Here is a 13839-nt window from a genome sequence, read left to right as displayed (position 1 = left end):
TCAAAGAGGGACTGCAACTATAAAAAGGAGGGGGGTAAACACCCCAAGACCTCTCCCCACCTGTCGCCTTCTCTGCATGCTAGATGACAAAGGAATCAGCCTTTGAACTCTGGTGGAGGGGTTTGGCCCAAAGAGTTTGGTCAGTAAACTTGCTGGAAGCATGTGGTAAGAAACTGCTTCAATCTAATATCGCTCGTTAAGGCAGGCACTAGAAAGCATTTTATCTTTTTTTTTTCTTGTAACCATTTCTGATTGTTATGCCTCATTACTTGTACTCACTTAAAATCTCTTTGTAGTTAATAAACTTGTTTTATGTAATCCAACATGTTTAAACTGAAGTGTCTAGATAACTCCATTTAAGGTAATAAGCGGTATATTATTCATTTAAGGGAATAACAGACTGGGCGCACGAGCTGAGATTAGGGTAAATCCATAGATGTCTATTTCATGTAGTGAGAAAGTCACTCTGCAAGGGAGCAGGAAGTAGAGGTCCAAGCACTGAAAGTCTCTTTCACCAGATTGCTGTCCAGATCAGTGAAGACTATGGATTCCTTTTTATCTGATTATATTGTAGATACCAACACATAGCTTCATCATGTCCCCCATGTAATACAAATGAAGACCATGGACATTAGTTATGGCAAAGCCACTTTATTAGGTTGCTGGGATTGTGCCAGTGTTTTTGTTTGTTTATAAAAAACAGACAAAACAACATTTTATTGTGGTAGGATGAAAATACATATACAAAATATTCAATACCTTTGACATCCTTTCTGTGAGTAGAACATTACTACAGCAAGTCAGGAAGCATACTGGATCCTGAATTCAAGACCACAGTCTCTAGGGCAGGAATATCAAAACATGCTTGGTGCTGAAAAGACTAGATTACATAGCTAAACATTATTTCATGATTCAGGGCCCTTATTTACAAATTGTAAGTAATTTGCTTAAATAAAACTTATGATAGGTTCCCAGCTCCTTATTACTGAGGCTTGGTCTACACTTACCCCCCAAGTCGAAGTAAGGTACGCAAATTCAGCTACGTGAATAACGTAGCTGAATTCGACATACCTTACTTCGAACTTACCGCGGTTCAGACGCGGTCCACACGCGACAGGCAGGCTCCCCGTCGACTCCGCGGTACTCCTCTCGTTGAGCTGGAGTACCGCAGTCGACGGCGAGCACTTCCTGGTTCGATTTATCGCGTCCAGACCAGACGCGATAAATCGAACCAGGAAGTTCGATTTCCAGCCGCCGAACTAGCGGCTAAGTATAGACCAGCCCTGAGAGTTGAACATTTCTATTGTGTCTACAAGATTTACTGCCTTACTTTCAGTCCTCGGATTTTGGAATATTAAAAAATAAAAAAAAATTAAGATTAGAAAGTTTGTTGAAATACTTTAATACTATACAAACACTTCAGATCAGTCCTTTGAAAGACGATTAAAGGACATGAGTGAAAAAAAATAAATCCTCCAGGAGGACTGTAAACCATATTTATTTGTAGTACTACAAATACATTTAAAATCAATCCTTTCTTAAAGGTCCCTAGTGTTAAAAAGCTGATTATTTCTAGAAGAACTATAGATCAAATTCTCTTTAAGGTCTGAAACAGATAAAAACAGAGTTCCCTTTTTCAAGTATTGCATAAATAAAATTGTCACCAAACTACAAAAATAGTTAGTTGGTTTCAAAATGAAAAAAAATCCTAAAACTCCTTAATCCCAATATGATTAGGCCAAATAGATCTTTCTAAACCTAGAATAAAGCCAGTGGATTTTCTCCTTCACAGACGCAGTGTGTAATAGAATAATTACATCCTTTATTACTTTTCATAGTTTGGTTAATACAATTACCTTGTTTCAGTTATTTAGTTACTATAATATGACCATCAGGATAATAGTAGACAAAGCTCTAAAATGACCTTTGTGTTTAGTTTCCAGTCAGCATCCTACAATACACATATCGTAAGCAGAGTTCCTCATTTTTAAGTTTTTTCTTTGAACATGTAATAATCAAGCACACTATTGTTAGATCACTGCATACGAATGTTATATGCTGAATTAAGTTCCGTGGCTTACATTCCCTTTTGATATAACCATACAGTTATGTGCAATCCAGAATGCTTTTGAATATGAAACATGACCTTCAAACAAGCATACAAAAAACAACTGAAATGAAATGGTTGCAATACCAAGCAAAGCGAGAGGAAGCAGAGGATTCTAAAAATCCAACCCAGTTCATCTTACTTCTGCAAAAGAACTCTAAGGGGCTACCCAAGCAGGATTTAACCTGAAGATCTATTAGGGAAAATCTGTTTGGGGATGAACAAAATGACATGGTAGGTCTTCTCCATACTTAATTTATGTGATTCTGTATTTACACATTTTAAAGGATTTCCAGTTTCTCTGTTCTTTAAAGAGAATATATCATTCTACTATAATAGTGGGCAAACGGGCATGAATTGAACACTATTTGGAAGTTTGTCACCAAGTTCAATTACAGAACATCTGCCTTCATATTTTTCTGGCAGAGACCAGTTTACTACCATTAAAACATAGTGGCCTTGACATTTTCAAAAGCTAAGGCATAGGTCTGTATGTGGCAACTGGGCATCGGAACTAGCACTTTTTCCAAAACACTTTAGTCCCTAAAATGCCTAATAAGTTTCCTCTTCAAAATTACTCTTTCAGATTATTTTAAAAACAAAACTCAAGTCAGCATTTGTTTCTCTCAACCTGGCTCAAATTTTAGACTACAGGAGTACATTTATTTACCTTGAGATACACAATTCAGAGACAGCATATGTTCTTAAATGATCCAAGTGAAGAAATTTGAATTAGGTTGGAAGTTGTCATAAGAGTTATGGCTGTCGATATTAGCTTGCCATCAGACATGTACAATACACCATAAAATTATGCTACTTTGAGGGGGGAACATGCTGCAGAGTGATGGTTCTAACTCTACAACTATTCAAGTGTTGCGTGGAGCTGAGCTTTTTCACTGAAATCACAGGAGCAACATGAGCTCATGTGATGTTACTGCATAACAACATTCTCCAAACCCAATTCACTTTCTATGAGAGCAGTTTGATTTAACTCTCCTCCCTATTCTGCAGCATATGAGTGCAGGAAATCCTGAATCAAGATTAGAAATCTGGATCCTCCCTCAAATCCCATCCCTGTGCTCTAACCAAACTATCTTTCATAAGAAGGATGCATGTGGGATAAAAATGTGCAAATTACAAAGAATTTATCAGGTTTTAGGCTTTAAATAACTATCTGAGGACAAGGACAATCTGTAGATTCTCCCCCATTTGCCATGTATGAATAGTCAGGATTTGAGGTAGAATGACACACTACTGAGACCAATGGTGTTCCCCCACATTCACATTCTAGGTTGATCTTTATTGATGGCCCTCCTTTCACAGCACACATCTACAGCTATAGCTGCTTTGAGATGCAGTGAAAATGGGTACGTCTTCTGTGTCATTATCCCAGACACCCACAAAACCAACACTTTGCAACACCCATCCTCTGCGAGCCAAAGATGTGAGTTCTTTGGCTACTCCAAAACAATGGTATAATGCAGGAGAATCAATGAAATGCTAACCAAAAATAAACAACAAAAATAAACAAACTGGATTATTAACCATACCAGCAGTGATGGAAATGCTCTCAAGCAGCAAGTAACTTAAGTGAACTTGCTGCATCAAAACTTCATTCGAAAGTCTATTTTTCTGTATATGTACAGTGAAGCTTCAGTAATTGAGCTAGCACAAAGTGCAGAGATACGAGTGTGGCACATCTACACAAGAAAAACACACATTAAAGTGCCAAAGAGATCATACATAATTGATACTAAAAACCTGCCAAGATCATATTTTTAGAGTATTTGCAAACAAGACAAGGTGATAACTGCGTGAACACTGATCTAACACCAGCAGGCCATGGCAGGTTTTGGCTCAGGCTTTAAATGTATCTTATCGTTATCTGGGGGTTGACTAAGCATTAATGGCTTGTGGCTCTTCAATTTATGAGCCAGTGTCATAAATATGGCTTCCACATGGTCATTGTCATTGGGGTTTTTAGCAGAGGTTTCAAACAGTGGCATACTGTGAGTATCAGCAAACTTCTGGGCCAAGTCCGTAGGCACCTGAATAGCACTTCTCAGGTCACATTTATTTCCAACAAGAATCCGTGGTATATCACTGGCAAGCAAGTGCTGTTTGCATTCTTCTATCCATGATGGCAGACTATGAAAACTGGCAATGTTGGTCATATCATACACAAACACAACAGCGTGTACATTCCTATAGTAGTGCTGCACCATGCTCTTTCTGAAGCGCTCCTGTCCTGCTGTATCCCACAGCTGGATCTAAAAGGGCAAAAAGGAACAGAGAAAACAAAAGCAGAACTGATTTCAATTCATGCTGGTCAATGACATAAATCATTCTGAACTATGAAAACCACATAGATCATCTCTGTATTAGTCATATTGTGAAGTTTAGTTCTTGAAGAAAATTCTATTGCTCTTCACCAGTTTTTGAAAGTTACAAAATGTTATGTAAATACGGTTTTCAGAGCCACCTGTTCATAATTAAAGATATGAAAAAATTAGTGTTGTGTTTAGCTTGATCACCACTATAGATTTCTGTAAGAGTTTACTGACACTGATATTTTGTAAAATCTTACACCAAAGAATATTGAAATCTGCAGTAATAAAAGCCTTTTTTTGAAGTAGCAACAAATATACATCTCTCAGCACACTTGTTATTTTGCTGAAGAGTTTTTCTTCCGCACCGATAGTGCTGAGCTGGTCAGAGGATAGAGCTCTGCATCAGACATGCTTCCACACCTACAACCTTTTCAATAACTGAATACGGTAACATTTTCAAGGTATGGCCTTCAGGAGATTTGGGGGTTTTAGAGTTAGGCATGCATAAAGCAAAGTTATTCACAATGGCAGATAATTGTATAGCTTGACTAGTTAACTATAAATGTGTCATTCCCCTCGCCCTCTTTTTTTTTTTAAACATTTGTCAGTAGTGTGCATAAAGAAAAGAAAGTAGAGAAACTGAACTTCGGAACAAGTTCCCACCATGTCTATCCACACTGAAAGTGGACTTCCTCTGTGCTCTATAATTTAATTTTGGTCAACATCAGGAGATCAAATTGGACTAATATTTTTTCTTCCTTTAACTTCTCAGAAGTTCCTCTGGAAAAACTACTTCTTCCAGCATAAAAACAGATTTTCTATTTTTAACCTTGTTTGTTTACTTTGTCCACTTAACAACACTTTTTTAAGATGCGTTTCTTGTTTGCAAACGTTTTTCACATCTCAATAAGGGAAAGTAATATTTTCAAAAGAAGATGATGTAACCATAAACCATAAAATTTAGCAGGGATTACTTAAGGTGCAGGTGTAGTATTGGAAACTAATTTTTTTTAATTGACTAGGTTTTATATGTGCATCCCTTTAAGTGTCTTTAGTTTACACAGCATTTCTTTATAAAAATGCCCATAAATTTTTTTTAAAACAACTAAGAGTCTGGTTGTGCAGGAACTAGGACTCTTAAGAGGTCAATGGCACTTGACTTTCAGACTCACTACAAAGCTATGAGATGCAGTATATGGAATAATATCTTATGCTGTCGCTAATAAAAAAATGTCCAGTTTAAATTGACTATTTAAGTTACTTATAATAAAATTGTACATGGTACCATATGCTTTAGCTATGGGAACATACAGTTTTGGGGCGACTGGACTGAGCATAAATGAGAGATCACTTGATCTCTCACATTTTATGCTGTTACTTCAGTGTTTCTCTTAACTTCTTTCCTGATATATGCAGAGTATTCTTGAAAAGGAGCCTATTATTGCAATTAGCACCTGAATTAAATGCAAGAAAGCTATTTTAAAAATTATTTCACTTTCCTTCTCCCTTCTCTTCCCAATTATGATAGTGATTTGCCATTAAAGCTCAGAGAAAGAACATGGGTCCCTGAATACTCAAGAATCCTCTTCTGAAAGGAACTGGATGAATCACAAGATTAGGCTATCAGCTTTACACCTCTAATACACTAGTTTAAATCTAAACCAGGCTAGTGGTGACCAAGAAGTCATCTGAATAGACATCCTACACAAGTTGGCATGTTAAGTCCATTTCCTAAAAAAAAAGTACCAGCATCATTATAGGCAGATGAGGCTGCCCAACACTTTCCATTAGGAGGCTCTGTAGCTACTTATAACTTTGCCAAATTTTAGCTAATAGGGCTGAAATTTCCCATGCCAGGTGGCTCAGGCTGAACTTTTTGAAGTTTCAACTAAAACTGTTCAAGCTGTTTCTGAGAAAGAGATTAGTGAAAAATATTTTGTCCATGTTACAAAATAAAAATCTTACAACTGTTCCATTGAGAAGCGCTATTACCTCCATGCTTTGTAACAGAAACTTGAAATTTGGAGGAAGAAGGGGGAAGGGCTTCCCCCTGGTATCAGAGATGTGCATTTCGCCATTTCTGGAAATTCACATAAAATTGGCCAAATTATAAACCTCCAAAAAATTCCAAGCAGCACATGCTCAATAGAGATTAGTAAGAGCTTTGCTGCTCAATTCTTCCAAGATTCCACCTGCTCTGAGCATGCTCCATCCCCACAGTGCAACAGAGAACATTCCCCTGGGCTACAGGGGCTGAATAGGACTGCCCCTGCAACTACTTCTCCCCACTTCCATTGTAGTAAGCAGGCACCAGGAGCAGCAGACTCCTTGCTGTCAATTCTCCCACGCTGGCACCAAGGCAGTGTGAGAAGGACACCACCTGACTCAAATGCAAAGGGGTAAGGCGGCTGCACTGCTCTTGCCAAAGCTATACCTGTTTTGTGACTAAATACAACTGGATACCTAAATTAGGCACCTAAATAATTTTTTTTCACTACAATTAAAGGACTTCAGTCTGGCATCCCTCTCTAACACAAAGTTCACTAAATAACAGAACAGGGAGGGGATTCTCAGCTGAAGTCAATGGAGTAATGACAATCCACACCAGCTGAGGACCTACCCTGTTCTCTCTTACCCTTCATTATTCCCAGAGGCTGGTTCAGAGGAAGCTATTTTTACTGGATATTTCTCATCTTTCCTGGGATCTGATTCTAGAGATTTGGCAAGGAAGCCTGAAAAGCCAAGAGATTTATGGAGGGTTTTAATAATGGCAGGTAAAATAGAGTTCCTATGCAGGGACAGAGTATGGCTGAAGAGTTACAGAACAGCCTTATGATACACTATTAGAACACTAGATTTTAAAATTGACTTATTTACTTGGGCACTTGCAGAACTTGGAGAAACTCTCCCCAAAAAAGTGGAGATTACAAAAACTATACTAAGTGATAAGAAAGTGACAGTGAAGATTTGGAGCAAAGAGGAGACCCAGAGCATTATTACTGTTCGCTGATGCATTAGAAAAGGGGGGGAGGGGAAGAACAGTTTTATGAGAAGCTGCAATTTAAAGACAGTTTGTTTACTTGCAGCTATTTAGACTGTGGACTTGAAATCTATTAATTTACAATTATTTTTTAATATATATTCTTGATATGTTAAACCATGAAGCAGATTAGTGGCTTTCTGCATCTCTCTAGTGCTGCACAAAGTTTTTCACTTTTTATATACGCATTTCTTCTGTTAGCCAGCCAACTCTTATAGACACCCCAGTATTTATATGAGATTCTGCAGACTGTACTCTGAGTGCTTTTTGTACTTTCCCCCTCTCTGGCTCCTCACAAACACAGCACAGATGATTAAACACACTTTGAAAAATGCATATTGGTGGACAGACATTGAGACTATGATTCCATCATAATTTAAATAAACTGTCCATCAAGGCGTTGCGTTTTTGTTCAAAGTATGATGCAGCCAAGACCCCTTTTGGACATTATATCTGAGGCAAAAAAACCCAACAACATGATAAAACTATTGACGCTGAGGGATAGGTATTTAAACAATATGCTGACTTAACACCCTCCCCCCAAAGCTAAACTACTTGGAGTTGAATTAGATGGGATGAGTATACTTAAAAAAGGCTTCTTCACCATGAACAATTTGTATGCATTATTTACACCAACTAAAAAATATAAATGGCCTTTTGATTAAGACAGTTCATGTATTTCTCTGCACCTCATTTTGCTTTGCAAATCAGTGAAGCGCTCTAAGGCATGGGATATGATTTATGGGATTTCCTCCTTTTTATTTCATTTGTGTCATTATTTACCTCAATTAAATAAAAAGAGTTAAGACAATGGGTTTTGATTGCTCAAATCATATAGATGAGAAATTAAAATTCAGAAGATCCTCATTTTCTGAGAGAGCTTTAGTGCATATATATCACATCTAAGCACTGCTGCTTCAAAAAGACAAAAGTATTCAAGTCATTAGTCTACAATACAAATGTAACATGAACACTGGCTGCCCCTGTATTTTTTTTTTAAATTCCCAGGTAAGAAAATCCTGTAGAAAAGAATTGTGCCTGTGTTACTACCAATGACACAGCATTTCCACAGCTGCAGGGGAAGTGCTCTGTGCATGAGTAGCCAGCAAAAGACCAACCATCCAGCTACCTGGAGGAGAGGAGAAGAACAGCAGAGAGGAAGAGGAGACTAATACATAAACCCTTCCAGAGTAACAAGGGAAGAACTCTATTTTTAGCAGCTCACCTAGGGCACAGCAAGAACAGCAGCCATGCCTACCCTAGGAGAGCTCTGCAAAACACTCCTGCTGTGAACATAGCTTATACCAGTAAAGCTGTGCTTTTACCAGCATAGCCTACTTCCTCCCCAGTGAAACAGCTATAATGGTAAAAGCACAGTTTTGCTGGTACAACCATCTCTGCACTAGAGGCTTTTGCCAGCATGGCTACTTTCAGTCAGAGAAATTGACCTGCTGGCATGACTATAAATCTGTAGTGTAAACATGGCCTAATAGATTGATTAGGCTCATCAGTTTCCCTCTCTGCTGCTCCAGCAGGCATTGCTCGAAAGGTGTTACCACCATATACAAGAAAATAAGTGGGCAGGAGCCAGAAAACAGAGAAACGGGTTGAGGTTAAGTAATTAAAAGAAAAAAAAAAAAGAGAAAAGAAATATAAGAAGTTGGGGTCCTATGGATGTGTACAGTATGATTGCACATGGCACCCTTCCTGCATGTGGCAATCCCTTGCCAGAACACTGGGACTCATCATAGCAAGTGGAAAAGACTTAATTAGAGCAGATCATCATATAGCTTCATGGGAATGGGATGAATGGAAGGAGTCTCCTAATTAAGAAGGTGGAGGACTGAAGGAACTGGTGTCCCCTGTAGGTAGCCTCCTTTAAAAAAAAAAAAAAAAATACTGTAATACTATGGCCCTATGACCTACTAGAACATCTCAGAACTGAAGACCAGGCTGGATCCCCCACATTTCCTCAGCACCTATGAATACCTTATCAACTGTAAACACATCCACCACTTACATGGTACTGGGCGGGGGGAGGAGATGAGGGATGATATCCCTTTAGAAGTGAGAGATTCAGAAGTGGGAGATGTGATCTAGCTATGCCACCTGCCACATTCCAATGCTCAATTTCCCTCCTTCCTGCCCCTAGCAGTGTGACAATCTGAATGAAGTACATCAGTCATTGAAGAACATTACATTCTTTGATTGTTAAAAACTGACACTGAACACCTTGAGTTAACATGTAAAATAGCCACAGTATCTCACACCCCTCCACTGTCTTGTTCTTAGCTACATCCCTCATATATAATATTTGTAGAGTTCTCACTGCTGTTAAATTGTTTGTATCAGAAATGATAAATCTTGAAACTGACACTAGAGATAAAGTGTCCCAATAAACAGAATCTTGCCTTCTCCCCCTCCTGCACATCACCTTTGGGATTTATGTCTGCATTACAAAGGAAGCTTAATTTGGGAAACATTTCAGATCACTGCCAGAATAACTTGACAGCCTTAGGCCCAAATGCACATTCCAGAACAGTGGCACATACCCACATGGCGTGAATGTTTGCATTGTACAAGGAAGATTGGTGGTGCTACACAGAAATATGGCATCACTGTTAACATGCATCTAAAGCAAAGTCACGGTAAAAACTGACATCTCTCTCAGTAGATAAGTTTGGAAATCAAGACACTTTTTAAAGGGCTAGTTTTGTCCTTTTTAACACCAGTCAGAAGCCAAGCTAAGGGGTTGTCAGTTTAGTTACATCAGTGCACGTTTTCTAATACTGACAAGGGATTGTGCACAAACCTGTGAAGCAGGTGTGGCCAAACCACAATGATCGGACTTCTATAATATGGTCCCCTGATGCTTTGCTATGAGATATGACCTGAAGGGACTACAGATCCCAACATGCAAGAGTCCAGCTTTAACTAGGCGGCATAACAGCCCCTTACACTGGGCTCCCTAACCTGCGCAGGCGGCCCCTTTGCACCGAGGGACGGCACCTCCTACTTATCCTATTAGACAATCAGCCCGGCGGCACAAGGACCCCAGGGCAGCCGCATTCACCCGCCGGGCGCCGACAACCCAGAGGGCAGCACAGGGGGTCTGACGGCCCTGAAGCCCCCACGCCAGGAGGGAGACGCTGCCGCTGGGGTGTCAGGGCCGGAGGGGGAGCGGGGCGGGGCCGGGCCCACGGTGGGGCAGGACGGGGAGGTCACGGCGGCAGGAGGGCCCGGGTGTTCGTGCAGAGCCGAGCACAGCAAGGCCGCTCCCCCCGCTGGGGCCCGGCGGTACCTTGATGCGCTCCCCGTCGATGGTGACGGCGCGCTCGCGGAAGTCCACGCCGATGGTGGCCTCCGTGCGCTCCGGGAAGCGGCCCGCGCAGAAGCGGTAGGTCAGGCAGGTTTTGCCCACGTTCGAGTCCCCGATCACAATGATCTTGAAGATGCGGGAGCGCGCAGGGGGCAGCCCCCCAGGGCCCGCGCCGGAGTAGCTCAGCTCCAGCGAGGACTCCAGATCGGCTGCCTCCATCCTCCTCCCGGGGGCCCGGATGGAACGGTTCGGGGACGGAGCCCCCTCCCTCGCGCGCGCTGCCGTGCGCGCGCCCACCCGTTAGCCTCAGCGCGGCTCCTCACTGGCGCGCGCTCATTGCAGCGGCAGCCGCTCAACCGCCCTCACCTCGCTGCCGCGGCAGGCCAATGATCGGAGTAACAACGCCCGCCCGCGCCTGCCACGTACGGTGCTTTGCCCTACTCCCTCCTAGGGCAGGTTAAGCCTCTCATTGGCGGAGATTAGGAGACTTCCCGCGAGAATCTCCCTCGGTAGCCGCAGCACCGTTGTATTAGAAATATCGCGAGAAGTGGGATTAGGAGCTGGGCGGTGCCGGGGTGCCGGTGTACCGGCCCCTTCTTCAAGAGCGGGTAGCGTAGGGGCGGCGCTGCGAGTCTGAGTGTAGCGGGGCAGACGTGGCCCACGCAGGCAGCGTCCTTCCCATCCGTCCTGCCGGCGCCGCCCATCGCCGGTTGCGTCTCCCCTCGCTCCGCCCCTTGTCTGCTGGGCGCTCGCGTGGCTCGTGCCCCTCCCGCCTCCCCGTGCGCGGCCGCGCGGCCTGTCCCCAGAGTCGCCAGCTGCGAACTCCAGCCCTCCGGGGCTGTTGGCTCGCTAGGGTTGCCAACCCTCCCGGAATTAAAGAGTATGTCATAGGCTGACACCTCCAGGAATACAGCCAACCACAGTTGGCAACCCTACTCCCCGCCCCCACAAACATGCTGCGTCCGGGCTCCCATGGAAAGCGGGGCCGAGGCGGTGGGTCCTGTTCTCCCGTCCCTGCGGTGCCTCACGCAATAGGGCTGGGGGGGCGCTGCCGGCTTAGAGCTGCTATTAGTGCCCTGGAAGCAGGGAGTTGTGCTGGAGTCAGGGCTACAAGCTAAAGCACCTGTGTGAGGGATAGCTCAGTGGTTTGAGCATTGGCCTACTAAACCCAGGATTGTGAGTTCCATCCTTGAGGGGGCCAGTTAGGGATCTGGGGCAAAAATCTGCCTGGGGATCGGTCCTGCTTTGGGTAGAGGGTTGGACTAGATGACCTGGTCTTTGACTGAAGTCCCTTCCAACCCTAATATTATATGATATATATTGCCAGCTAAACCTCTCCAGTCATGACTGGATAGCAATTGGGATGGGGGGTAATAGGTGCCTATATAAGAAAAAGTCCCGAATATCAGGACTGTCACTATAAAATTGGGATATCTGGTCACCCTTGTTGAAATTACCAGTGGGGACAGTGAGACCCCTCCTGCCATGTGAATTAGGCCCAGCAAGGGCAGACACACCACATCAGTACCCATGTGGTAGAGCATGAGGTTGGGGGGCACTGTGAATCAGTAACCTTCCCTCCCCTTAAAAATAACAGTCAGTACTTTTTAAATATTACATGTCACTGATAATGGCAAGGTAACTTTGAAACATTTCCCCCTGTTTTTGGCTACTTTTCATCTGTAATCTGCCTATGGGTTTTTTTTATAGCTGAAACAGTAGTTTTTGTAAAAAGTAACATATTCAGAAATTGTACATAATCACAGTCACTTTGAAATAATCTCTGGCCCCTATTTAGTCCAGCTTTTAAGAGTTTGCCCTAAGGCCTGATCTACACAACAAAGTTAGGTCCACATAAACTGCCTTGCGTCGACATAATTGTGCACTTAAATTTGTCTCCCACCAGTGTAAGTGGCCCGTTACGCCAACAGTGCACCACTTCTCCAGGCAGCACTGAACCAAAGTTTATGAGGTCAACCCATCTTGCTTGTAGAGGCTGTGTTACCTATGGACCCTAATAGTCCTCCAGCAACTCTCCTACAATGCCCTACACTGACCACTCTGGTCACCATTGTGAACTCCACTTGTTAGGCCCTCAACAGAGGTCTCCCTGTTCTCAAACTTTTGTACTGGTGACCCCCTTCACCTAGCAAGCCTCTGAGTGTGACCCCCCCCTTATAAATTAAAAACACTTTTTAATATATTTAACACCCTTATAAATGCTGGAGGCAAAGCAGGGTTTGGGGTGGAGGCTGGCAGCTCGCAACCCCCCATGTAACAACCTCACGACCCCCTGAGGGTTCCCAACCCCCAGTTTGAGAACCCCTGCATTAGGGTTTATTTTTAACATTTTCCACAATAATTTCATGATTCAGCATTTCTGCTGACACTAGTCCACACCTATAGAGTCATATCCAATCAGAACAAGTCTCTCTCAAGCAGGCAATAACAAATCTCAGGCTGAAATTCTCCCAGGCCTGAGTTAGCTTTGAGGCAGTCAGTGTGGTATCATGGCATTGCTGACATTTTGTCAACACTGCACTCATGTGTATGGGCAGAAGGGGGAAGGTAGAGCTTGACATTAAAGTCTCACAAAGTGGCACGTGTGTGTTCTCCTGTCATCTTCTATAACAAATGAGATAACAAGTTCATTGTGATAGAGATACGTTTGGGCCTAAAATGAGTGACATATTTCATAATGAGATGAGAAGCAGGGCATTGTCTATAGCAGATGTTTGAGGACCCCAGTTCCTCCAGCATAGGAGGGGGGGTATTATGTAGACATCAAGTACATACAAACTCCATCTGTAAAAACTGCAAAGAAAATTACCACACTAAGAAGTAAAATATTATTGTGGCAAAGGGGGTAGAGAAATGAAACCGTTAAAAAATATCTGACCTACCCTACACAGAATCCTGCACAGGTATTTGGGTAAGATGCTTACACATTAATTGCCACACTGGCATCTATTGTTTTAAAAACAGCTATTGTTTATGTGGTGCTGAACAACCAGCTCCTCCCCCTGTCATTATCTGATTGGAG

The 13839-nt window shown here is 42.5% G+C and overlaps 1 protein-coding gene across 1 annotated transcript; it reads right to left on the bottom strand.

Annotated features, from left to right (window-relative positions):
- Positions 1–1289: 1289 nt before the first annotated feature.
- RAB33B (RAB33B, member RAS oncogene family) lies at positions 1290–11203 on the bottom strand. The gene is made up of 2 exons (XM_024198543.2): positions 10779–11203; positions 1290–4377 (listed from the first exon to the last, which is right to left on the bottom strand). Exons 1-2 carry the CDS (start codon positions 11013–11015, stop codon positions 3934–3936), a joined length of 681 nt encoding a protein of 226 aa, XP_024054311.1. The 5' UTR covers positions 11016–11203; the 3' UTR covers positions 1290–3933.
- Positions 11204–13839: the final 2636 nt, after the last annotated feature.

Source organism: Terrapene carolina, unplaced genomic scaffold, assembly GCF_002925995.2.
Source record: "Terrapene carolina triunguis isolate 2854851 unplaced genomic scaffold, T_m_triunguis-2.0 Scaffold66, whole genome shotgun sequence".
Taxonomy (NCBI): Eukaryota; Metazoa; Chordata; order Testudines; family Emydidae; genus Terrapene; species Terrapene triunguis.
This window is presented reverse-complemented; position numbering and strand designations above follow the sequence as displayed.

What these genes read in the sequence shown, in the direction of transcription:
- RAB33B (XM_024198543.2), bottom strand. Translation starts at nt 11,015, where the DNA reads ATGGAGGCAGCCGATCTGGAGTCCTCGCTGGAGCTGAGCTACTCCGGC. An exon ending in TCGACGGGGAGCGCATCAAG is followed by an intron (nt 4,378 to 10,778) that starts GTACCGCCGGGC and finishes TTGCCCTTTTAG; the next exon opens with ATCCAGCTGTGGGATACAGC.